General features: G+C 44.9%; 1 protein-coding gene across 1 annotated transcript in view; it reads right to left on the minus strand.

The window, feature by feature from the left end:
- Nucleotides 1–25,993, minus strand: part of CLUL1 (clusterin like 1) — a 126,995-nt gene that overhangs the window by 14,848 nt on the left and 86,154 nt on the right. Inside the window, exon 5 of the mRNA XM_086917976.1 lies at nucleotides 13,094–13,225. Within this exon, the coding sequence (XP_086774102.1) occupies nucleotides 13,094–13,225 (132 nt within the window). The remainder of the gene's footprint in view (nucleotides 1–13,093; nucleotides 13,226–25,993) is intronic.

A 25,993-nucleotide genomic window follows, 5' to 3' on the forward strand; every position in this document is an offset into this window, starting at 1 on the left:
GCCCACTCACCTGGTCTTGGTGACTTCGTCCGGTGCCATCCTGGTGCCCAGCTAATCACTGGCTAGTGATTCAGAACTTGGTCCCCTCTGCTTACAGGTGTCTTCCATCTTCGATCCAGGCTTGGATCACTTCGAACTTCTTCACTGGTCGCCTGCCAGCAACTTCTTCTTTCAGGCTCCATAGACTGCAACGAGGATTCCCGACGTCTTTCCAGACCTATGCATCCGCAGCCCCTGGGCTAGGTAACTTCGGCATTTTGGTGCCCCAGCATAGCCTCACTATCCAAGGGTCCAGATCCTTTTTCGTTTCAGCTCTACCTAGTCGGATTCGTCCGATATCACTAACTTTACGAAATCTAGCATCCATAGACTTTGTCCCGCATCCCGCGTAAGAGTGAACACTCTGCACCCGAGTCCCCTAGGCCTCCTGCTAGTAATCTGAAGGTTCAGTAGTCCAGTCCTAGCGATTCCAAACCCTATGAGATTAGTACTTACCTGCTAGTAAGTTCGCATTCCACTTTTGTAGTATATGGTTTTTCGTGCCCCTCGGGCATTTGTGTAAATTGTGCAACTTATAGTATTTTCGTAAGAGTTTTGTTGTGTGCTTAGTACCCTGTCCTCATAAAGAGTACAGGGCTGTTGTGATCTAAATAAATACACTGTTTATTTTCATAACACTTGTGTGGTGTCCTTTCACTTGGTGTTCAAGGGGTATATGTGATGGTATAACAGCTGGCTTAACACACCCTCTAGAGTTTAGCCCGAAGACTGCTCGTATCCATGCTACTAGGATAGCTGGTCTATAAGGTTGACTTACAACCAATCATCAATAAGGGTTGTTTGGATTGATACAAAGTGCTCACTAGAATAGTGAACATTATATATCAGGCCAACTTCTCACATTGGTGAGCAGCGGTTGGGATTTGAGCTTGCTGTTGTTTTACCACACGTATCCTAAGAATATCATTGTGAAAGATCACATAAGTATTAAGGTACATATAACTTAGCTTAGAATACTCTGAGTTCTACTGAACCAGCTGTTGTAGTTCAACAAGGCTTAGCACACCTTGACTACAACTCTTAGCAAGGGATCAGTAGGCAAACAAATAGTGTAGGTAGGTGCATCACTTATACCACACTAGAAGCATGTCGGACAAAGGAGGGAACTCAGAAGCCCCCCTTGTGTCAGTGGACCCTCCACAGGTCACTTCACGATATGCTGCTCTTAGCTTCCAGGAGATGAGACAAATCTGTACATCCAGGAAGCTAAAACAGGGTTCTAACCCTACCATTCCTTTTCTGATTGGTCTCTTAGAGACTTATGATGCTAGGAGGACTGCCAACACAGATCCTTCTCATCCAGATGGGAATATGCCCCCTTAGAGGGAACCCTTGGGGACCCTGACCGCCTCCTCATTGGCACTGGTAGTGAAGAGGAGGAGGAGGAACAGGAGTTGTCAGGGGATGAGGCAGACAAAGGTCAGGTAGAAGTCAGCAGACTCACTAGGACCAACTTAAGTAGGCATGAGAATGGATTTGGGGGACCCCCAGGGCCACTCTCAGGCAGACTTAACATTGGGAGTGGACGAGTTAGGTCTCTATCCAGAGGCTCTAACAGATCCATTCGAACCAATGGCTCTCAGACCTCTTCTCACAGAGGGATGACATCCCCTCAGAGGAGAGAGCATGAAGCAAAAATGAAGGAAGTCAATCTGAGGATTGAAAGGGAAGAACTTGCCCTGGCCAAAGAGAGACTTGCCTTTGCTAGAGAGCAGAAATTGTGTGGGGCAGATCCCACTGGTGGCAGCATTCTCCCAAGAGAAAAAGACAGGAGTTTAGACACTAGACACCTGAGTAAGATAGTGCCCCCTTTAAGCAAGGGGATGACATCCACAAATGGATGACTGCTTTGGAGAGGGCTTGCACTGTACAGTGTGTCCCCCAGAGTCAGTGGGCAGCTATCTTGTGGCTCTCCTTTGAAGGCAAAGGTAAAGATAAGCTCCTCACTACTAGAGTTGAGGATGCTAACAATTACCAAGTCCTGAAGAATACACTGGTTGATGGGTTTGGTTTAACCACTGAACAGTACAGGTTGATGTTCAGAGACACCCAGAAAACTCAGTCTCAGGATTGGACTGACTTTGTTGATTGTGCCACTAAGGCTTTTGAAGGCTGGCTACTGGGAAGTAAGGTTACTGATTTCAAAGGATTGTACAATCTAATTATGAGAGAGCAAATCTTAAGTAATTGTCAGAACCAGTTATTACACCAGCACCTGGTAGACTCTGATCTGACCTCTCCACAGGAATTGGGTAAGAGGGCAGACAAATGGGTCAGAAGCAGGGTCAGGCCTAAGAACCAGGGTGATGACCAAAAGAAGGAATCAACCAAGCCTCAAGAGAAGGGTGGGAATAAATATTCTGATCAAACCACAGGGCCCCAAAATTCCTCTGAAAAGGGTGGGTCCCAAACTTCTCCCAAAACCCAAAAGAAACCTTATTGTCATACCTGCAAACAGGTAGGCCATTACAAAAGTGACAGCAGTTGTCCCAAGGCCAACAACAATAAGGAAAACATACCCCCAGGTAATACTCCCAGACCTCCTGTTACCACTAGTGGTAATCCCCCAGGTGGTGGGAGTGCCCCCAAGAATGTAGTGGGCATTACTTTGGGAAACCAGGTGGATTATGGCCTAGCCAGATCCCCTGACACAACTCTTGTCTGTGAGACTGGCATGGGGTTTGCCAACTTCACTACTGGTACCCACATTTTGGGAAAGTATAGACAAGAGCCCTTTATCAATGGTCAGAAAGTTGAGGCATACAGAGACACAGGGGTCAGCATCACCATGGTGATTGACCATCTGGTCCCCTCTGCTCAACTGACCCCTGGTTTCATTTATCAGGTGACAGACGTTAATGGAGTGAAAAGAAGGCATCCAATGGCAGTAGTCGAGCTCAGCTGGGGTAATGTCACAGGGCCCATGAGAGTGGCAGTGACAGACACCCTACCTGTAGATTGCTTACTGGGGAATGACCTGGAACTCTCAGCATGGGCTGAGGTGGAGCAAGAAACCCACTCCAGGATGATAGGCCTACCCAGAAAGGTTAGTGGGGCAGTAATAGCTACAGCCCCAGTCCAAGCACCATTCCTCCCTGAAAAGGTTGGAAGAGCAGTGGTAGCCACTGCCCAGGCTCAGACAGACTTTCCTGAACATGATAGGAGGGCTGTGACAGTCACAGCCCAAACACAAACTGAGTGCCTTCCTGAAAAGATTGGTAAGGCTGTAATGGTCTCAGCCTCTACTCAAACAGATAGTGGGGTTGTGAAGCCTGAAACAATGGATCACTCCACCCAAACTGAGAGCATTGAGGAGGAAGAAAAGTCTTCCCCCTCCCAGACACTAGGTGAGAGCCAGCCTCCTCAGGAAACTGACTCTACCCCTGGTGAAGGAACTGCCCCAGAGGTAGTCAGGCCTAGCCTGACAGAGCTCCTGATGGCAGTGGACCCTTCCCAGGTGGGACCCAGTCTGGAGCAGTTAGCCTGCACCTCTCTACCCTGCCTCAGTCAGCCCAGGGCTGCAGAGGTCAGGGAGGCCAGTAGTGGACCCCAAAGGGCCCCCTGTCCAAAAGAACTTCCCAATTCACAGATTAGGATCACTGAAGCTAGTAGCCCTAGCCAAGTGAAAATAAAACAGACTCCTGAGGGATCCCCCTTAAAAGTAGTTAGGGACCTCCCACAGCTGGACACTGTTGGGCACAGCCAAACTTGGGACCTGAGGGCCCCAGACCTGAACTGTCCCTCCAGTAAGCCAAACAGAGGGACCCAGCCTCCAGCTTTAGGTAGCCAGAGGCTGACCCTGAGAGCACAGTGCATCTCAGCTACAGAAAGAAAGGCACACATGATGGGTGGGGATTGGAGGAAGGTGAGCCCAAAGATAGAGGAGCCTCACTTCAGTACTCCATCCCAGCATCAGCCTTTTACTTTCCCAAGACACACCAGAGACAGAGATTCCCTATGGTGGAGACCCTCAGATACCCTTAGGGTGAGGGGTTGCTTAGTGGACCATGACACAGGGGGAAACCAAGCCAGAGCTGGTCCTTCCTTATATGGCCACTTAGGCAATAGAAGCTTACCTGGACAAGGATAGCCTTATCGCCTTTCGTTTGGGGGGGGGGGGGGTTATGTAGGAAGGTAGATCCTGACTATGGTTGCCCCCAACTTTTTGCCCTGTGTTTTAGCTGGTTTTTGACATAGTTGGCCTGGGACCCTGCCAATCAGGACCCCAGTCCTACTGCTCTCTCTGTAAAATGGATTCCATGTACCTTAGGTACATATCCAATTGGTACTGGGCCACCTTATCAGACCCTGTAACTCAGGGCATAGGTGTACCCAGGGCCTACCAGGGGCTGCAGCATGTATTATGCCACCCCTGGCTGGCCATCTAAATCTGACACAACTGGCTGCACGACAGCTGGGGCAAGGTGGTGTACTCACCCTTTGCTTTAGATATAGTATACCTATATCTAACCCTAAAATGGACACATAGATTCCTATCAGTCACTCCTATGGCAGGCCTTGACAATCCTGAAGGCAGAGTGCTTGGAATCATGTGAGATGGTGCTCTGGCATGAGCTGAGCCCGTTTGCAGCTTGCGGAACCAAGTCCTAATAGCTGTTCCATGATAACGCGTACCATATACTCTTAAGTGCATTATAATCCTCGCGGTTATATGCTAACTCTGGTATCGCTTTATCAAAACATGTCGAGTAAGGTGTCATACGAATTGGAATACTAACCCCTCGCCAATTCTGGCGACGGGGTTAGCATTCCACCCTTCTAGAGGGACACGACATGTATGTAACTGTGAACCCCGGTTAAAGTTAACTCGAGCCTCAACATCACAAAATGGATGCTGCCACCACAGAACAAGTCTGACCCCCTGCAGCTGGGAGTCCTTCCAGCGAGGGGAGCTTGGACAAAGGGTTTCCTGTCAGGGGCGGTGCTAGCACCATCCCAGACAGGGTTTTGTGTATCCTAGGTAGGCAGGGCTTTAGAGGAAGGTGACTGCAAGTGGCACCCCGGTGCTCACTATGCATAGGCCGGCTAGAACCAGTTCCAGGGGCACACCAGCCCCTGACCTGGGGAAAGTCTGGCATGGGAGAGGGGTGTAACCACCCCCCTTCCTGGTCCCACCCATGGGCAGGACCTAGTCGCGTGCCAGCCCCTTTCCTTAGTATAAAGATAGGAGCGGGCCCCCTTCCAAATTAGATCATCTTTGAATCCTGAAACTACTTTCTACGAAAGGAACTCTCGACTTCTTCCCAAGATTTCTCCCTTGTGACTAAGGAGTAGTCACCCTGCACCCGCAGGCACCATCCAAGAACACTGCGGTTTGCTGCACGTCCTTCCTCCGGAATCCGACTGACCAGCACGACGAGACCCGGCTTCCCTGGCACCTCTGACCTCTACCCACATCGTCAGCTCAGCTGAGATCCGTGGGTGCGACGAGACCTCGAGGGACCGGCCATCTTCAAGACTGCACAACGCTTGCCCAGCACGACCGCCGAGGGATCCTCGAGTGAGTGCTTTGGGGTCCGAGAAGCCCCCACCCTGAGCAGCTCAAGCACCGAAGTTCAGCCCTCCAGCATCCACCAGATCTGCGTGGGGCCCTTCTGCTCTTTGCTGCTCACCGCGTTGTCTGGCTACTAGCCCGCTGGCTTGTGGCCTTCCCGACGATGAACGACGACATCAACACCACTGGTCTGGTCGCTCCAGACTGGCCCTTGCTCCCTTCCAAAAGAGGAGCACCCCGGACCCTCCGGGTCCACTCCAGACGCCATTTTAAGTCCACAGCGTGGGCTTGCATTTGCCAAGACTTGTTGCCCCAATCCTGGGTCCAGCGACGTCGACAGCAGATACCATCGTGGGACAGCTCGCACCTCCATCCTGGTCACCAACAACGCCTCCTGGTCAGTGAGACTGCAGAGCCCAGCGTCGCCCACTCACCTGGTCGAGGTGACTTTGTCCGATGCCATCCTGGTGCCCAGCTAATCACTGGCTAGTGATTCAGAACTTGGTCCCCTCTGCTTACAGGTGTCTTCCATCTTCGATCCAGGCTTGGATCACTTCGAACTTCTTCACTGGTCGCCTGCCAGCAACTTCTTCTTTCAGGCTCCATAGACTGCAACGAGGATTCCCGACGTCTTTCCAGACCTATGCATCCGCAGCCCCTGGGCTAGGTAACTTCGGCATTTCGGTGCCCCAGCATAGCCTCACTATCCAAGGGTCCAGATCCTTTTTCGTTTGAGCTCTACCTAGTCGGATTCGTCCGATATCACTAACTTTACGAAATCTAGCATCCATAGACTTTGTCCCGCATCCCGCGTGAGAGTGCACACTCTGCACCCGAGTCCCCTAGGCCTCCTGCTAGTAATCTGAAGGTTCAGTAGTCCAGTCCTAGCGATTCCAAACCCTATGAGATTAGTACTTACCTGCTAGTAAGTTCGCATTCCACTTTTGTAGTATATGGTTTTTCGTGCCCCTCGGGCATTTGTGTAAATTGTGCAACTTATAGTATTTTCGTAAGAGTTTTGTTGTGTTCTTAGTACCCTGTCCTCATAAAGAGTACAGGGCTGTTGTGATCTAAATAAATACACTGTTTATTTTCATAACACTTGTGTGGTGTCCTTTCACTTGGTGTTCAAGGGGTATATGTGATGGTATAACAGCTGGCTTAACACGCCCTCTAGAGTTTAGCCCGAAGACTGCTCGTATCCATGCTACTAGGATAGCTGGTCTATAAGGTTGACTTACAACCAATCATCAATAAGGGTTGTTTGGACTGATACAAAGTGCTCACCAGAATAGTGAACATTATATATCAGGCCAACTTCTTACACTAACCCCCAAGTGGTGCCCCTCAAGTTCTGTACCCTTGATGTAGCTCAGAGAGCTGAAATCAAGCTTTTGGGCTCTTTGTGAATGCAAACGTGCCCGTTTGCAACAAGACCTAGCTGCTCGCACCGCAATTCAACGCAAATCTCCACCAGCCCAACTCTCCACACTGCAGCATTGACCGTTCGTGGGGACCCCCAATGCGGAGCTCCAGCGACACCCACTGTCGACGTCTTGCCTGCTCTTCGTGCTACACCGCCAGCCTCCCATGACACTCTTCCTGCTCCTCGTGACCCCCTCCAAAGCAAATGGGGCTCTGGCACGGATTTCGAGAAGGTAAACTGCAGCAGGCCTAACCTGGTGACTGTATTCAACTTGCGATCCATCTGAATGTGTGACTTTGACCTGGTCCAGCTCGACCAGATATCCAGAGTTAGCGCTTTCTGCCTTTTGGAGCTATTTTCACAAAAATCTTTTAAAATGTATACCTCTGGTTCTACTGATTGGAATATTGTCGTTTTGTGTGTCAAATAATTTATTAAAATGTACTCTATGTTTCTAAATGGTTTGGCATTTTTCTTATGTTGTGTCTTTAATTAGTTCTGTTGGTGCGCTGCATAAATACTTCACACATTGCCTGTAAGTTAAGTCTGACTATTTTCTGTGCCAAGCTACCCAGGGTTAAGCACAGGTTATTTTAGTGACTTTTTGTGGTTTGCCCTGCAAGGGATTGTAACTGTTGCTTGGCCAGAGCTCCCACCCCAGTCAACCAACAGCCCAATTTCTCACAATAGCATACATTTCTGAAGATGTGATTGTATGCTGCAAGCTGTAAACTGAAGGACACACTAGATCAAGACAAATATTTCATGGAGTCTTTTACTGTCATTCTCCCATTGAAACCAACTCAGAACACAATTGATGGCTCGACTTCATGTCTTATCATTGATGTGAAAGCACAGCTCTATCAACATTTCCAAACGAGAAACACAGTTTTACGATTTTTGAATGAAACAAAGAACAAATTCTGATTGCAAGACAGAAAGCAAAAATTCATTATTCATTTATAAAATGCCAAATAAAGAAGGGCAAGCCTAGGTATTAATAATGGCAATAACATAGAGGAGGGATGAACAAGATATTTTCGTCAAACAATAGCTTGCAGATTCTTGTTACTCAATTACTGTTGGATGTGATGAGGGAATCCGAATTTACATCTGTTGGGTCCATTTCTCGTTCAATAGAATTTTTCCAAACTAGTCCAAACTCCAAAACATGAATTGCTAGGTTTTTGTGTTACTCTTATGCAGCACCTAAGGGCCAGATTCACAGAACTAACTTAAGACAAAATCCTAAACTTACCACCATTTTGGTGTTCACAGAAGGCACTTACTCATTTCGGTATTCACATAAGTTAGTAGTCCAACTTTAGGCCTCCTAATTGCCTTCTGTGAATACCGAAAGTCTTAAAGTTAGGATTTTTTTCAGTTTAGGAGTAGTAAAGTTAGGACTCCTAACTTTAGGACTCCTAAATGCCTTCTGTGAATACCGAAAGTCTTAAAGTTAGGATTTTTCTCAATTTAGGAGTAGTAAAGTTAGGACTCCTAACTTTAGGACTCCTGAATGCCTTCTGTGAATACCGAAAGTCTTAAAGTTAGGATTTTTCTCAGTTTAGGAGTAGTAAAGTTAGGAGTAGTAGTTAGGAGTAGTAGTTTACTACTCCTAAACTGAGAAAAATCCTAACTTTAAGATTTTCGGTATTCACAGAAGGAATTTAGGGGTCATAAAGTAGAGGACTCCTAAGTTCTGTGAATACCGAAATGCGGAAGTGCCTTCTGTGAATATCAAAATGAGTAAGTGCCTTCTGTGAATACCAAAATGTTAGTAAGTTTAGGGCTTTTTCTTAAGTTAGTTCTGGGATTCGGCCCGTATGACTCTAGGTGTCTAGAGTAGCGCAGATGCTCTGCTTATGACATTGTTTTCATTTAGTTCGAGGTGATATGTATTTCTGTGGTCCTCTAAGGAACTGAACGGAAACACACAGAGCTTTATGTAACTTTTTGATAATATATATATATATATAGCTATATATGTACTGCGATATTGTGATTATTGTTTGCTAACTGGAAATTGTTTGTTGGTTTGAGCACACTGTAGTTATCCTATTCTCTCCGTTAACTCAGATTCCTTCCCATGCCCCCGAATCTTCCCTCTTTTCTTTCGAGAACAGGCTCCAAATATGTTGATTTTTCGATTGCCATACACCAATTCACCCACTTACTTCAGCTAAGTATGTATGGGCACCCTTCTTCATCACAGTGTCATGCTATGTTTAAACGGACAATACATGGGCCTGTATTGTACAGAATCAAGTTACACCTGGGAAGTGCCAAATTTATCTCTATATCCTAGTATTCCCCTTCTTGGACATATATCAAAATACACTCCCAACTCATCAGTGAGGTCAGAAAATGTCAAGCCAAAACTGATATATATTCGTCCATTCCCAACTCTTCAGTGAGGTCAGTGTGAATTTTAAGCCAACATTCTTATATATTCATCCATTTCCAACTCTCCCAAATTGAGTGAATGAAGCGGCCGGAGCTACAGACTTTGGAATTGGGGAACGAGGTTTGAACTACATCTCTGCTCAACATCCTATGATTCTGGGCAACTCACTTAGGCCCTTATGCACAAGTACACTCCTGTTAGGAGATTGTAAATTGCGAAATTTAATGATTTGCAATTTGCGACTTCTTAACAAAGAGTGGATTTGGTAAATGCACACCAACTTTTACCGAATGCATTTGTATTTTGTGAACCAACCTATGTACTAATAGGGCGGTTCAAGAAATGCAAAATAATAGTGGATCGCAATTCAACCTACCTTGTTAACATGCATGAGGTAGGTCCACGAGGGAAAATTAAATAAATAAATAATTTCCCCCTGTCATCTGTTGAAATTAATTCTGCCTATCTTGCATCAAATGTGCTTAATCATGTGACTATTGACTTTTCTATTGAAAGCACAGCACTTTCCCAATCCAAGTGAAGCGACATTTGGGAGATTAACACCATCTGAAAAGAAAGACCCGAACTTCTTCAAACCTGTTGTACTACTTTGAGAGTACAAGGATGTTCTAAAATATTATGCTGTGCTTCAGGAGCTGTACCTCCGTTTACATGCACAATAATATGTAACTTTTGATCCATTTACTCTGGGAGAAAAAAAGATTTCTGAAAGCAGAATATGCACAGGGGCTCTGTAATGGCAGAGGAGCACGACCCCCTGCTAAAAGATGAAAACGTAAATCATAATAAAAGCATTTTATTCTAGTTTATTTTTGCCTGTCTGACAGCTGATGACACGAGTCTTCAGCGGGGTAGGGCCAGGCAATCTTGTGTGACAGCCATGGTAGGGGGAGGAGTGGAGGGCACTTTTAAGTGCGCCTATCAGTTTGGCCAGCCGTGTTAGGCTGCCCAAACAGACATGCGCACTTAGGCTTCTCTAACCCAGCTATGTTTCACAGCTGGGTTGGAGAAACGTCACAGGCTCCCAGGCACTGTCTGAGCAGCAAACCAGGACGCTTAGACCAATCCCAATTCTTCTTTCATGCTGGGGAGAGAAGCGCCTCGATTGACATCTGGGAGCCTGTGCAGTGTGCAGCTAGATTCAGGGAACGGAAGAGAGGAGCAAGGCGGCGGCCGTCAGAGTGGCAGGTAAGTGCAATTTTAATAATTTTAGTTATGGCTTCCCTTTTGATTGTTTTCCTCACCCCTCTGTCCCACTACTAAGCAATGCAAGCAGCCACAACTGAATATGCAGCAGATAACTTGGTATATGTTATCTGATGTAACCATGGCTCCAGGTTTGCATATTTTCAGTGTCCTTGTCTATGCCTATGTCCATTGGAAATCATTTGCAATGATAATAATTAGTGTAGAAGGAGCTAAGTTGCTCATGAAAGGTGGAGTGTCTCTCTTCTGATCATCAGAGTTCACACTGAAGATACAGCATTGATCCTGTGTTGTTCGTTTGAACGACTTAGGCGGTCTTTGGCTGGGACCGCCGCGGTCCCAGGAAGACCCGCAAGGCCCTGGTGAGCCTGTCCACCGGATTATGAGGATAATCCTGGGCGGGCAGTGCTGGGGTGGTCTCACGACAGCGGTAAGTGAGGTTCATAGGAGAACCTACACAGCATACAGCTGCAGTGACAGTGCCGACTGCTCATCCGTGCACGGTGCATGCCACACTTTGCACGCACAACCATGAACTTGTGGGGTGTGCATGTCATGTGCCACCTGCACCCACCCCATGGGCAGTTTGCTCAGGGGCCCTGTTGGGGGCCCCATGCTTGCCCTTCCGCCAGATTTTTCATGGTGGGATCATCACCATGAAAAAGCTTGCGGAAGGGCAAGTCGCAATATGGACGCTCACTTCATTCCTCCCAACTTCACACAACGCCAGCACTGCGGGATTCAGGATCTTGGCAGTGCCGGCAGTGTTGTAACGGGCTGCTGGTGGTCTGACCACCGCAATTGGAATACAGCAGGCAGACTGCAGTGGTCGGCGCGCCATCGTAAGTACGGCGATCCCAAGACTGCCGTACTCGTAATTAGGCCCTCAGAGTGAACCACTAATGTACATTGGTCTGTAATGCAGTTTCTCTCTTCTGTGATGCATTACATTTTTCTTGAAGGCAGAGAATCTGGGATATTACCGCACTTTTGTGAGTGTGGGGATTTCATGTTTTGTCTTATGGATACGAATTCGTTCTGCTCAGAATTCCCACATGCTGACATGCTTTCTCTTTCCAGTCTAACTTCTCAGGCACAATGTGCTATGAGATGAAGCATTTCTGGCTGCTCTACATGTCAGTTAAAAGCAGCCTCAAGAAACATACACATATACATACATACCTACAGAATAGGATTTTGACACCTAGGGTCAAAGCTATTCATCTTCGCCACTTGCCATATATTATACCAACAGTAATACATGGGATTCTGCAATTCCTGTATAAAAGTCCATTTCAAATTTCTTTATAACCCGGTGACTTGTGATTAAGGCTCCCTGTTTTCCGTTTTTACGGATTTTTACAGATAAATACAGGCAGAAAGCAATGTGTTTTCTGTCTGTATTTATTTTTAGAAGTGGATAAATACAGATAATTGTGCTTCTTTTAAGTGACTCTCTATTCTATTCTGTCTTTAATGAATTTCAGCCCAACAGCTGAGCAGATGGATAGCATGGGAAATTAAAAAACAGGATGAAATTTCTTTAAATAATGGCATATGTCAACATACATTTGTGGTATAATGCTAATATTTAGTGGATGTATTGTTACTTAATATTTGGCAGCTTAAATACCGAAATCACGACAGACATCAAAGTATGAGTGCGAGTCCTATCAGTTAAATAAATATGGAAATGTACAGTTTACCAGCTTCATTTATACACACAACACAAAATAAATATGGATAAATACAGAAAAAATCGCCCAAAAATAAATATGGATAAATACAGACAGAAATGTTAAAAAATAAATACCATAAAACCAGGAGCCCAACTTGTGATGCACCCAGTTGCCAATTATAAAGAAATGACGTCAGAACTCAACTATAATAACTTATTAAAGTTGAGTTCTGACTTCGCAATGCCTGCTGCTAGAGCCAGCAGCTGAGGTGAAAAGCACACCAAGTCAAGGAACATTTTTTTTTAAACAACACACTTGTATTAAAGTGACTCAAATATATTCTTGCAAGAAATGTCTCACAGCTTTTTTGATGTGTTTGATTTTGCACTAGAGATTTTAACTTTTATTCTTCATTTTTATCAAATATGTTCTCGCTTTTATATGAAAGAGCTACGTACCAAAGATTCAAGTGGTTTGTGGAGAATGTGATGGTGTGACCATGTGTTATAAGGGATAAAGTATCTCCTGCCATAAATGATAAGAATATTGCAAGTCACCATTGAGTTCCATAAGCATATAAAGGAACATAGCCTTGTTCCTCTATATGGTCATGGAACTCCTCAGTGACTTGCAATATCCTTACAATGTATGGTGGGGGTATTTTATCCCATATAAAATCATTTTTGGGATTTCTCTTAAATATTAGCCTGAAACCCCCCACAATCAACAATATCTGTAAAATATTATTAACTTCCCAAAGAAATATTTCCACAATATACCTTTCGAAATGATGTTCTGACATTGTTGACACCTCTCCTGGAACTGCAGACATCCCGATGAGTTCTTTTGAAGCTCTGTACATAAAGCTGTGTCATGTCCAGACATAATTCTGGTAAGGATTGCCCTAGAATCTGTAAGACAAATGTGTGTGCTGTATTAAATGCACCTTTTCGTGATATTTATGCACTTGATTTCTAAAACTATCTTTTTTCGCATGTATCTCATAATACTGCGTGATGCAATAGTGTCCATCAGTAATATAGTATGCTGAAAATCGACTACCACATTAGAATGAAGGTAAGGATACGTAGGTAGGTATAGAGTTGCTATATTTTACTTCATGTCTATATACCTTTAAGACAGATACACCTGGAAGGTGTGAAAATATGGAGTTATCTTTAAGGTGCCTATATGTGAAGTTAAGATTAGTACATTTTTACTTACCTGTCAATCCAAACCTTCACAATTTTGAAGTAGTCAGTACACTGGATATTATATTTTGGCAGGATTATCATTACATCTCAAGATTGTTGTTGAATCCTTATTTTCTGCACTAACCTGTAAGCCTTTACCGTTGCGAATACTAGTGATCGGGGTTGTATTGTAGTGTGTGTCACATACAACAAGCATTTGCAATGCAATAGGTCTCGCATTTGGAAAGTTTGAGCTATTGGTATTGTAAATGACAAATTTTATATTTATGTTTTGTTTTTGAAAATAGCAAAATTAATAGCTTTGTAATTTACAATGCCAATAGTTATAACTTTCGTAAATGTGACACCTATAGCATTTGTAATGTAATATGTGTCGTATTTACGTGACTTACATGTATTGATATTACAAATAACAATGGCTTTTCATTATTTTTAATAATTAATACTTACATAAAAGTTATTGTAATTTATAATGGCAATAGCTTAAACTTTTGTAAATAACTTTCATGAAGATTATGTTCAGTGTATTTTATTATTTTATTTATTTTATTAAGCCTGTAGTCCGAAATCTGGGAATTATCTTGGACAGTGCTGTTTCCTTGAAAAATCATATAGCCAAGGTGACGGGCACCTGCTATGGTATAATGCGTTGATTAAGAAAGATCTTTAGATGGCTTCCGCTTGAAGCCAGAAAGCTGTTGGTTCAGGGCCTGATCATCAGCCATCTTGATTATGGCAACGCCATGTACCACGGCTTGAATGAGGAACAGCTATCAAAATTACAAACTCTGCAGAACACGGCGGCAAGATTGGTGCTGGACCTTCCACCCAGAACAGCGTCAGCCCCATGCCTGAAAAAACTACATTGGCTGCCCATACGGCAAAGAAGTCAATTTAAGATCTTATGCTTAACCCATAATGCACTGAATAAAAAGGGGCCTAGGTATCTTCAAAAAAAACTAAACAGGTACGCTACCAAGCGGGTCTTAAGATCTAGTCTCAAGTCTCTTTTAGTGCAACCTCGGGTGCGAACCTCTAGGTATGGGCAACGCTCCTTTTCATTCCTTGCACCTGCCCTTTGGAATAAGTTGCCTCCCCACCTTCTCTCCACTGAGGAGTATCAGCAATTCCGTAAAGCCTTGAAAACTTGGCTCTTTCCCTAGTTTGTGACCTGCTTTCCTCTGGTTTGACGCCCGCTCAGTGTTTTTCTCCCCCCCGGTTCTTATGCTACAAGCGCCTTGAGACCTTACGGTGATAATGGCGCTATACAAAAACATTTGACATTGACATTGACATTGTGACGAAAATCCAAGAACAGAAGTGAAATATTAACATCTTTTTGTTACATTTGTAATGAAGCTTGATACATTGAGAGAACATATTTGAACCAGTTGTTGTTGAATGGTTGCACAGATTGATGCTGTGGTGGCGCTGAGTGATGTTGGGATGGCGAACAAGTGATGCTGTGGCATTCAGTGATGGAGAAGTGTGGCTCACTGGTTAGAGAAGGCAGACCTGGAAGCAGAGGTCAGCCCGGGACCAGGGTTCAATTCCCGGCTCTGCGGGGTCTTGAGTCCTAAAATGTCCATGGACTTGACAATTCTCGCTCCGGTGCCTACTCGATTCACGGGTTCACACTCTGCGACTCTGGGCAATAGCTTGCTTAATCTCCACAACGGCCCCTCGCGGCGGGATGCCTGGCTTTCACCTTGCGGATACCCTGCCGGGGCTATCTCACAGGGGAATACCAGGACGGGTTCCCTAAGCAAGAGCTTAGAGACCGGTTGGTGATTTGCGCTCTATAAATTCCTGTACATTTACATTTACAGTGATGCTGTGGTAGCCCATAGTGATGTTGTGGTGCCCCTGAGTGATCCTGTGGTGGTGTTGAGTGATGCTGTATGCTATGCTATGTTTTGTTTTGCTAACCTATGTTTTGTTTTGTTATGCTATGCTATGTTTTGCTATCCTATGTTTTGATTTGTTATGACATGCAATGCTCTGTTTTGTTATGCTATGCTATGTTTTGTTATGCTATGCTATGTTTTGCTATGCTATGCTTTGTTATGCTATGCTATGCTATGGTTTGTTGTGTTTGGTATGCTATGCTATGTTTTGCTATGCTATTATATGTTTTGTTTTGCTATGCTATGTTTTGTTGTGTTTTGCTATGTTTTGTTATGCTATGCTATGTTTTGTTTTGCTATCCTATGCTTTGTTTTGTTATGCTATGCTATGTTTTGTTGTGCTTTATTATGCAATGCTATCTTTTGTTGTGTTTTGCTATGCTTTGTTATGGTATGCTGTGTTTTGTTATGCAATGCTATGTTTTGTTGTGTTTTATTATGCTATGCTATGTTTTGCTATGCTATGTTTTGTTATGCTATGTTTGTTATGCTATGTTGTGCTTTGTTATGCTATGTTTTGTTATGCTATGCTATGCTAAGCTTTGTTTTGTTATGCTATGTTTGTTGTGTTTTGTTATGCTATGCTATGTTTGTTGTGTTTTGTTATGCTATGCTATGTTTTGCTATGCTTTGCTATGCTATGTTTTGTTATGTATGCTATGTTTTGTTGTGTTTTGTTATGCTTTGTTATTTTTTTTGTGTTTTGCTGTTTTGTTATACTATGCTTTGGTTTGTTTTGTTATGTTATGCTATATTTTGTTATGTTATGCTATGTTTTGTTCTGCTATGTGTTGTTGTGTTTTGTTATGCTATGCTATGTTTTGGTATACTATGCTATGTTGGGTTTTGCTATGCGTTGTTATGTTATGCTATGCTTTGTTTTGTTATGCTATGTTTTGTTATGCTATGCTATGTTTTGTTGTGTTTTGTTATGCTATGCTATGCTTTGTTGTGTTTTGCTATGCTATGTTTTGTTTTGTTATGCTATGCTTTGTTTTGCTATCCTATGCTTTGTTTGTTATGCTATGCTATATTTTGCTATCCTGTGCTTTTTTGTTAGGCTATGCAATGCTGTGTTTTGTTATGCCATGCTATGTTTTGTTATGCTATGCTGGTGAGGGTGTATGAGGGTGAGGGGCTGTGAGGGTGTGTGAGGGTGAGGGGGTGTGAGGGTTGTGAGGGTGAGGGTGTGTGAAGGTGAGGGTCAGTGAGGGTGTGTGAGGCTGAGGGGGAGGGGGTGTGACGGTGAGGGTGTGAGGGGGAGGGGGTGTGAGGGTGTGTGAGGGTGAGGGAGGGTGTGTGAGGGTGAGAAGGTGTGAAGGTGAGGGGGTGTGAGGGTGAGTGCTGGTGTGTGAGGGTGAGAGATTGTGAGGTTGAGAGGGTTTTGAGGGTGAGGGGGGGTGTGGGTGAGTGAGGGTGTGTGAGGGTGAGGGGGTGTGAGGGTGTGAGGGTATGGGGGTGTGAGGGTGAGGGGGTGTGAGGGTGTGAAGGTGAGGGGTGTGAGGGTGAGGGTGTGTGAGGAGGAGGAGGTGTGGGGGTGAGGGGGTGTGTGAGGGGTTTGTGAGGGTGAGGGGCAGTGAGGATGAGGGGGAGTTAGGGTTAGGGGGTGTGAGGGTGAGGGGGTGTGAGGGTGTGTGAGGGTGAGGAGATGTGAGGGTATGAGGGCGTGAGTGTGTGAGGGTTGTGAGGGTGAGGGTGTGTGAGGGTGAGGGTGTGGGGTTGTGAGGGTGTGGGGTTGTGAGGGTGAGGGTGTGAGGGGGTGTGAGGGTGAGGGTGAAGGGGAGTGAGGGTGAGGGTGACGGGGGTGAGGATGACGAGGGTAAGGGTGTGTGAGGGTGAGTGAGGGTGTGAGGGTGAGGGGGGTGAGGGTGGGTGAGAGTGTGTGATGGTGAGGGTGTGTGAGGGTGAGGCTGTGTGAGGGTGAGTGTATGTGACAGTGAGAGGGTGTGTGAGGGTGTGTGAGGGTGAAGGGGTGTGAGGGTGAGGGTGTGAGGGTGAGGGGGTGTGAGGGTGAGAGGGTGTGAGGGTGAGAGGGTGTGAGGGTGAGAGGGTGTGTGAGATTAAGGGGGTGTGAGGGTTTGTGAGGGTGAGGGGGTGTGAGATTGAGGGTGTGTGAGGGTGAGAGGGTGTGTAAGGGTGTGATGCTGAGAGGGTGGGGGTGTGAGGGGGTGAGGGTGAGGGGGGGTGAGGGTGAGGGTGTGTGAGGGTGAGGGTAGGTGAGAGGGTGTGTGAGGGTGAGAGGGTGTGTGAGGGTGAGAGGGTGTGAGGGTGAGAGGGTGTGAGGGTGAGGGGTGTGAGGGTGAGGGGATGAGAGGGTGAGGGGATGTGAGGGTGAGGGGATATGAGGGTGAGGGGGTGTGAGGGTGTGTGAGGGTGTGTAAGGGTGAGGGTGTGAGGGTAAGAGGGTTGTAAAGGTGAGGGGGGTGAGGGTGTGAGGAAGAGTGAGGGTGAGGTTGTGAGGGTGAGTGAGGGTGTGTGAGGGTGAGAGGGTGTGAGGGTGTGTGAGGGTGAGGAGGTGTGAGGGTGAGGATCCGAAGTAAATGGTGGCAGTGCAGAAATTATAATACGGAGAGAAACACAAATGTTAAAATAACAGTGCTCAAAGGGGTTGTGAGAAGGTGGAAATGGGATTAAAGGAGAAAGTTGAGTAGGAAAGAGGCCAGAAAGGAGATACAAATGAGTGGAGTGTGTGACGGAAACACTGAAAAAAAGAAAAGAATGAAGATGGATCCGAGAGTGTGCAAGTAGGGTCACATGGGGGAGAAGGAAGGCTTTTTAGGAGAGTGTGATGAAGCTCTCAGCATTGCTGTGGCGGGGGAGCGCATTCCTTTGAAGTCTGATGCATGTGGCGGGGGAGCGGATCCCTTTGAAGTCTGATGCCAAGGCTTGTGGTGTTTTGTGCATGCGCCTGGCTCACATGAACTGTACCCAATCCGCAGCAGTTTGGGTAGACTTTTGAAAGCCTCCCTATAATCTCGACACAAACAAGCATTGCTAAAGCAATGCTGTAGTTTGAGACCTAAAAATAAACAGGAGACTAGGGGCCTTATGTAGGTAAATAGTATTTACCGATTCATAAATACCGGATTTTACCGATTCGGTATTTACGAATCGGTAAATGCTAATTCGGTAAATACCGAATCGGAAAATGATGATTCGGTAAATACCGAATCGGAAAATACCGATTCATTATTTACCAAATCGGTAAATATGCCCCATACATAGGAAAAGGCTTTTACCGGTCGGTAACGGCCGATTTCGGCCGTTACCGACCGGTAAAAGCCTACCTACATCTGGCCCTAGAAGAGGTAGGGTAAAACCATGGATGGCAAGAACACAAAATCACACAGAAACAGCAAGCAAGGGTGAGGAATGTACAAGAAAATATTACACATTTACAATAATGAACGAACTTCCTAGACGGGTCTGAGAATGAAGGTATTAGTTCAGAAAGTCCCAAAGAGGCTGATCAGTAGAGCAGCCAATTGCTATTATTTTTTCCACCGTTACTTAAGCATGTATTTAAACCAGCATTCACATTTAATCGAACATGAACAGTGATCTAGATCAATACTTAAACAAACAAAAAATAGGAAAATGGGTGTACAAGTTTGCCTTGATTAGTCCCTACACAGCTCCAAAATGACGCTAACTGGACACACCCCTCCTCAAAGGTTTCATTATTCATGTGTAGAAACGAAGGGAAAATCTTGCCCCAAAAAAAGATGGCGGCAGGCTCGCGCTCTGAGGTGCGGAAGTAACGTCACCTGCGGAGAAGATATCGAACGGAAGAGGGGCGGGAGGCGGAAAGGGCTGTTTGTTTTCTATCAAGATGGTGGCTGGGATGTATCTGGAGCATTATCTGGACAGTAAGGACATGAGACAATTTATAAGGAGTACCGATTCCAACGAGGGGGAATGGCGGGGGACAGTGACGAGAAAGGGTGCATGAGAGAGGCGGGTGTAGATTGGAAGGGGAGGTGCCAATTGAGGCTGAAGTGGGATGTGGGAGTAAAATGCGAGCATTTGGTGGTAAATATGGTGATGTGCATGGATGGAGCGGGCAGTGAAAAGGAGTACTACGATGAAAGCGTATGTCCAGTGAAGGGTGCCGTGCACTTTCCCTATGTCATTAGAGCTTTATTCAATTTGTCCGTTTAAAAACTATTGTATTCCAATTAATTTAAAGCGGGCCATGATCTCAACTCCTGCAATGCAGTAAGCCGGTGAAAGCTTTTGTCTCAAATATATGACTTGGCTCCTGTGGTATCGCTAAGCACAGAAGGAGGGCAGAACAAGCGTCCACTATCAACAATGCTGTCAGGGTCACAGGTTCGATTCCTTACTGAAAAGCCATCAAGCATATACCTATTTGGTGTGACTGTATTCTTCTTATCTGTACGATACAGAATGGTGGCTAAGTACTGGAGGGTGAGCAGATTTCCAATAACAACAAGCTCTCGCCATTTCGTGGCGCGGGAGCGGCTTCCTTTGAAGTCTGATGGGGGCTGGGGCGGGGGAGCGGCTTCCTTTGAAGTCTGATGGGGGGCGGGTAGGGGAGCGGCTTCCTTTGAAGTCTGATGCCGAGGCCGATGGTGTTTGATGTGCACACGCCTGTCTCACATGAACTGTACGCGATCCGCAGCTAGGTAGACTTTTCGGACCGCTTACTATAATCTCGACAAACAAGCATTGCTTTAGGTCGAGACCTAAAAAGAGGTAGTAGAAGTTGATGCCTATGGTTTTGGTATTATAAAGAATATTCCATCTCTCAATCACTAATTATTAGGAGAAAGGTAAATCCAGAAAGGGTGATTGATGAAGGCACAAGCAGGAACGGGAAGGCCAAAGCATCAGTGCAGAACAGTCTTCAAATGTAAACAGTACAAGCAGTCACGCGTGAGGGAAGACATATATGAAAGTCGCTACAGAAAACAAGTATCATAACACAACCCCAGGATCATTGGTTTAGAGTCACATAGAGTGAGAATAACAGAAATGCTGGTAGGCACCAGCGATGGTCATAACACCTGGAGAGCAGAGATGTAAAGCCAAAAAAAGCACACTGTGTCAAAAATTAGAAGGAAATATACAGCAGCAAGGCACACATGATCATACAACCTCTGGCACAATGTGGACTAAGTAAGGTCCGATAGAGCCCTGAATATCCCTGGATGTAGGGGGTTGGAGCAGAGTGCATGTTTCAACACGATGATTGCAGGTCACCATGTGTTACAGCCAATCCACACAGGTAGGAAAACTAAATTATACATCTATACCTAATCAATATTACACAGTTTTCTGATGTTAAGACCATGGACGTCCTTTAATTGTTGCCAGGGGTTGCAGCTGCAACCCCTGGCTTGCTCACTGCGACCCCTGACACTGCCTTCGCGACCCCTGGCCTCAGAGGTGGCAAAACCAGTGCCAAGAAGACAAGGGTGGCTTCGTCCTTCTTGGTTTCATCTCATTTTTTATCAAGTATGGTGAATAATTGTGCATTATTCACCATTAATGTAATAAAAACTGGAATATCAAGTACGTTAAAAAGTGTTTTAATGTTTGTTGTGTGCGTGCTTATTGGTGAGAGTGTGTGTGAGGGAGGGAGTGTTTATGTGCAAGCTTGTGTGTATGTGAGCATGTTTGTGAGTGAAAGTGTCAGTCAGGGATAGGAGTGGCAATAAAGGAGATTAAATGGCAGTAAGCAAGTACGAGTGAGAATGATGGAGTGAAGATATGAGTAAGTGCAGTGCAAGTCAGTGTGAGTAAATTAGTGTATGAACAAGTGACAATGTAATGTAATGTAATGTAATGTAATTGCCCATTTATACCGCGCTACAATCGCTCCAGGGAGCATCTCGGCGCCAATGTGAGGTCAACCTGATGTCAAAGTTGTCTTACTGCTTGGAGTGACCAGGACCGGAATCACACTAGTGCTCTGGCAGTTATGTCTGGAAGGTTGTAAATCCAAGTTTTTAATTGTTTACGGAATTCTGATTCCTTGTCCAGTGCCCTTAAGTGTGGGGGGAGGGCATTCCATGCTTTTGCACCTAGTACCGCCAGGGATTTGCCCCCACGGGTTTTAAGTCTAAACCCTGGGACGGTCAGTAGGTTGGCATTTGAGGATCGTAGTGCTCGAGTTGGACAGTATCTTACGTATTTTTTCCTTAGGTATAGAGGGCCTAGGTAGTGGACAGCTCGGAAGGTAATTATCAGCACTTTGTACAGGACCCTTTTTGTTATAGGCAGCCAGTGTAATACATTAAGGGCTTTGGTTGCTGAGGATTTTCTTGGCCATTTTAAAACCAGCCTTGCTGCCGCATGCTGTACCATCTGGAGTTTATGGGTAACCACCTTATTGGTACCAGCATACAGGCAGTTGCAATAATCAATGCGTGATGTAACTAATGCAACCATAACTGTTTTTCTCGCTTCAAAGGGCAGCAGGTCAAAGAACTTCCTGAGCCCCTTAATCACCCCAAAACAGGTGCCTGCCACTTTTGACGCCTGGTGTTTAAAGGATAAGTCAGCGTCAAAGTGTACCCCAAGGTTACGGGCCGAGGAGGTGGTGTGAGGCGGTATTTCTGCCTTCTCGGGCCACCATAGTCTGGGAATGAAATCGTTTTTTGGTCCTATAGGCATGATCTCAGTTTTGCCTGTGTTGCATTTTAGATGGTTTCTCCGCATCCAATCAAACGTGGCCGTTAGGCAACATTTGAGTTTTTCCTCCCAGACCTGGTTATCTTTATCCATTACCAGGATAAGTTGTGTATCGTCGGCATATGCTATTACATCTATGCCAAATGACGATATCAACTTTATCAGGGGTGCGGTGTAGACATTAAATAATGTCGGACTCAAGCTGGAACCTTGAGGTACTCCAGTCGACAGTGATTTCTCACTGGAACGGAAATCCCCCAAGGTCACCACTTGTCTCCTGTCACTTAGAAAGTTCTTTATCCACTCCAGGGCTGTGCCTGTGATGCCAGATGTTATTAGCCGGTCTATTAAGATAACATGTGAGACCGTGTCGAAGGCCGCCGACAGATCTAATAATATCAGGACGGCCTTCTTACCTTGGTCTAGGGCTGAGCGGATAGTTTCAGTGGTGAACAGGAGAGCTGATTCCGTGGAATGTTGAGTCCTGAAACCTGCTTGGTTGGGGTGCCATGCTTCACTATCTTCCAGAAAGCGCGTAAGCTGTTTATTTACTATCGACTCTGTGATTTTACACAGTGCCAGGAGTAGTGAAATGGGACGTAGATTTGATAATATAGTGGGGTCAGGGAGCTGTTTTTTTTGCAAAGGTTTCACTGTTGCCAATTTCCACTCTGAGGGGACGTTAGCCGTGGACAGTGAATTATTGACGATGTCATTTATTTCTGGGTTGACAATTTCTGCAATGAGATGCAGGAGTCCAATAGGGCACGGGTCAAATGGTGATCCCGATTTTGTTGCCAAGATAGCTCGTTTAGTCTCCTCCGGACTTATTGTACGAAAGGCTGTAAACTGGATTACCTCTTGCCTTGTATTGTCATCCTCATTCCTTGAACCAGGTACAATGTGTGAATGAGTGCAAGAGAATGAGAATAAATGAGTCCAAGTGAGTGAGAATGGTTGAGTAGGTGTGAGTAGGATTATAATGAATATGAGTTAATGGATGTAAATTAGCATCAATTAGAATAAGATATGCTTGTGAGTCTGTATAATGCTCTTGCACAGTATCCCTACTGGCATACCGGAGACTACTGTTACCAGACAGGGACCTGGCATAGTAGAGGATATGTTTTGTATATGGGGTACTCATAGCACATTTTTGAAAAAAAGGGATAAACTCCTGTGGTGTGTCAACTTTCATTGGCTTGGAACATCACAAAAGGACTTATGCATTATTTAATAACGAGTGTCCTTTCATAGCCCACAGCTTTTTAGAAGATTTATATGAAAAGTTTGCTTTAAAATGGACTATTTGACCCATTTTTTTTCCAAATTGTCTTGTGCAGACAAAGGGGGTGTAATGTAACTTCCGCTACCCCAGGCGTTTTGATGAATTGATGTCCATGGTTAAGACTCTTAGGGCCAGATGTAGGTAATCCCAATGTACCTATTCTTAAATACTGAATTTTACCGATTGGGTATTTAAGAATAGGTAAATGGGATGTAGATAAATTTTCGGTAAAAATTACCGAACCAGTAAGATTCGGTATTTACCGAATCGGTACTTACCGATTCAGTAATTGCCATTCATTCCTATGGGCCTGGAGGCCCATAGACATGAATGGCAATTACTGAATCGGAAAATACTGATTCGGTAAAATGGGGGAAACATTCAAGGGTGCCAGAGTGTCACTTTGACACCCTGTTGCACCCCTAAATCGTGCTTGTGTGCAGATGTGGCACACATACATGCCCCATGTACGTCTGCCACATGGCACAGTTGAAAGTGCACAGATTTGCATTTTCAAAGGTATTCCTTATTTACCACCAACTTATAATTGGTGGTAAATAACGAATCCTAAAATGGGAAAAGCACTCATTTGAGTGCTCCCTACATTGCAAATTCTGTAATTTACCAATTCGGTATTTTAAGGAATCGGTAATTTACCGATTCCTTAAAATACCAAATTGGTAAATTACCGAATTCGCAATTTAGGCCACCTACATCCCAAATGCCCAATACCGGTCGGTAACGGCCGAAATTCGGTAATTTCGGCCGTTACCGACAGGTATTGGGCCACCTACATCTGGCCCTAAGTCCATATTATGTTCTCTGATAGAAATGACTCAAATTAATTAATTTACCGTAGAGTATCTGTGTTTTCCTACCTTGCCAAACTATAGTGTGGGTAAATGTCATACAGTGAATGAACAAACATTTGAGAATCGTATAACTTTCTCTTCTTCTCAACTTTGAATCCCATTCTGGAAACCTCAATGTCCCGTTTTCTCTCTATACTAGCATGATGGGTCTGGTGGGTTAAGAGTCTGGCCTGTGACACTCACCCTTTTTTAGGTGATACCCTTAAGGGATCTATGCTCCTAGAAAAATTGGGAACCGGGCCTGCTTAAAGGACATTCTCTGATCTAGAAGCAGGTCAAATGATGCACATTTCTGTAAATGTTATTTCATGTTGGTACCACATGCATCTACGACTATTGCCAATATGCTTTAAACTTGATAGGAGCATCTGGTCTTGCCATAAAATACAGACCGTTTATAACTAACGTATGTTGGAAGGCCCTTGTTATATTTACGACACAGAATCGAATATCCTTCCACCACAATATTAACATTTTTCAAATGATCCCACCCTGAAAGCTGTGTATTATTTTTCTTTTGTTTTTAAACAACACTTCATTGAGTTTTTAACAAGGTGTACAGTACATCTTAAATCAATTTGCTGCAAATCATAATCCACCGTTGAATCCTCTGGATGGATTCAGTTCATGGCGTCTCTGAATCTGTTCTCCCGTTACATATTTGATGCTAACATTTTGGGATAACTTAACAATTACATGTATACTCATCACCTGCTTCAATACCTTTCTCCTTGCCCAGGATCTCTATGGGTCATATTAGCAAGAACCTCGTTAAAATTATCTCAGTTTAAGCAGCAGGAAACTGCCGCTAAAACGTCGATAATGGGCTTGATAATATGCCCTGGAGAATTCCAATAGAAGCCCAGGTTAGATGTCCTGCCCATCTAACCTGGGCTTCTATTGGAATTCTGTAACGCATATTAGCAAGCCCATTATCGCAGTTTAGCGGCAGTTTCTTGCCGCTAAAACAGCGATAATTTTAACGAGGTTCTTGCTAATATGCCCCTAAGTTCTTTACAGGGCCCCATATCTTATCAAGCTGGTTTGGGCAGCCCTGCACTTCCTATCCCCTTCTTCCAGTATTCACACGCCAATCTAGACTTGTTTGCCCACTCATCCACGTTGGGCAGTTCATCGCTTCCCCATATCCCTTGCCACATCCCTCCCTGCCACCATTCGTGCTACATTGCAGAACGTATGGGGTTGTCGGGCGAGTGTTACATCTTTCCATGTCCCTAATAGTACGGTCTCTTTTGGCATACCAAAAGTGATCCCAACCACTCTAGAATTTGGGCTTGACACCTCCCCGGGAATGTTTCTATTTCAGCCAATCCCACCATGTATGTCAATTGGTTCCTCTGCACCGTCTCAGGAAATTTCTGCCTGGGATTAGTCTAAATTTCTCAATTGTTACAGCAAGCCCGATGGAGCATTTTTAGTTGTTTCATTCCAAAGCATGCTTTTATTGCCGCCACTCGTGGGTACTGGTACGCTTCTGTCCAGTCTTCATCCTCTGTTATTCCTATGTCTTTTAACCATTCATCTCTCAGTACAATAAGTGGCTCTTGTAGGTTATTAACCAGAGCAGTGCATTATTTTTCACTCTCAAATGTCTAGACCAACCGCAACGTCCGAAGGAAGTCTACATCAAGCTTGGTAACAGTTTCTTCATTCAAATAGCCATGGAATAGCAGCGAAAACCTACAAAATTGGTTCACAGCAACTTCCTCACCCTCCC

This window comes from Lissotriton vulgaris, chromosome 4_1 (genome assembly GCF_964263255.1).
Source record: "Lissotriton vulgaris chromosome 4_1, aLisVul1.2, whole genome shotgun sequence".
NCBI lineage: Eukaryota > Metazoa > Chordata > Amphibia > Caudata > Salamandridae > Lissotriton > Lissotriton vulgaris.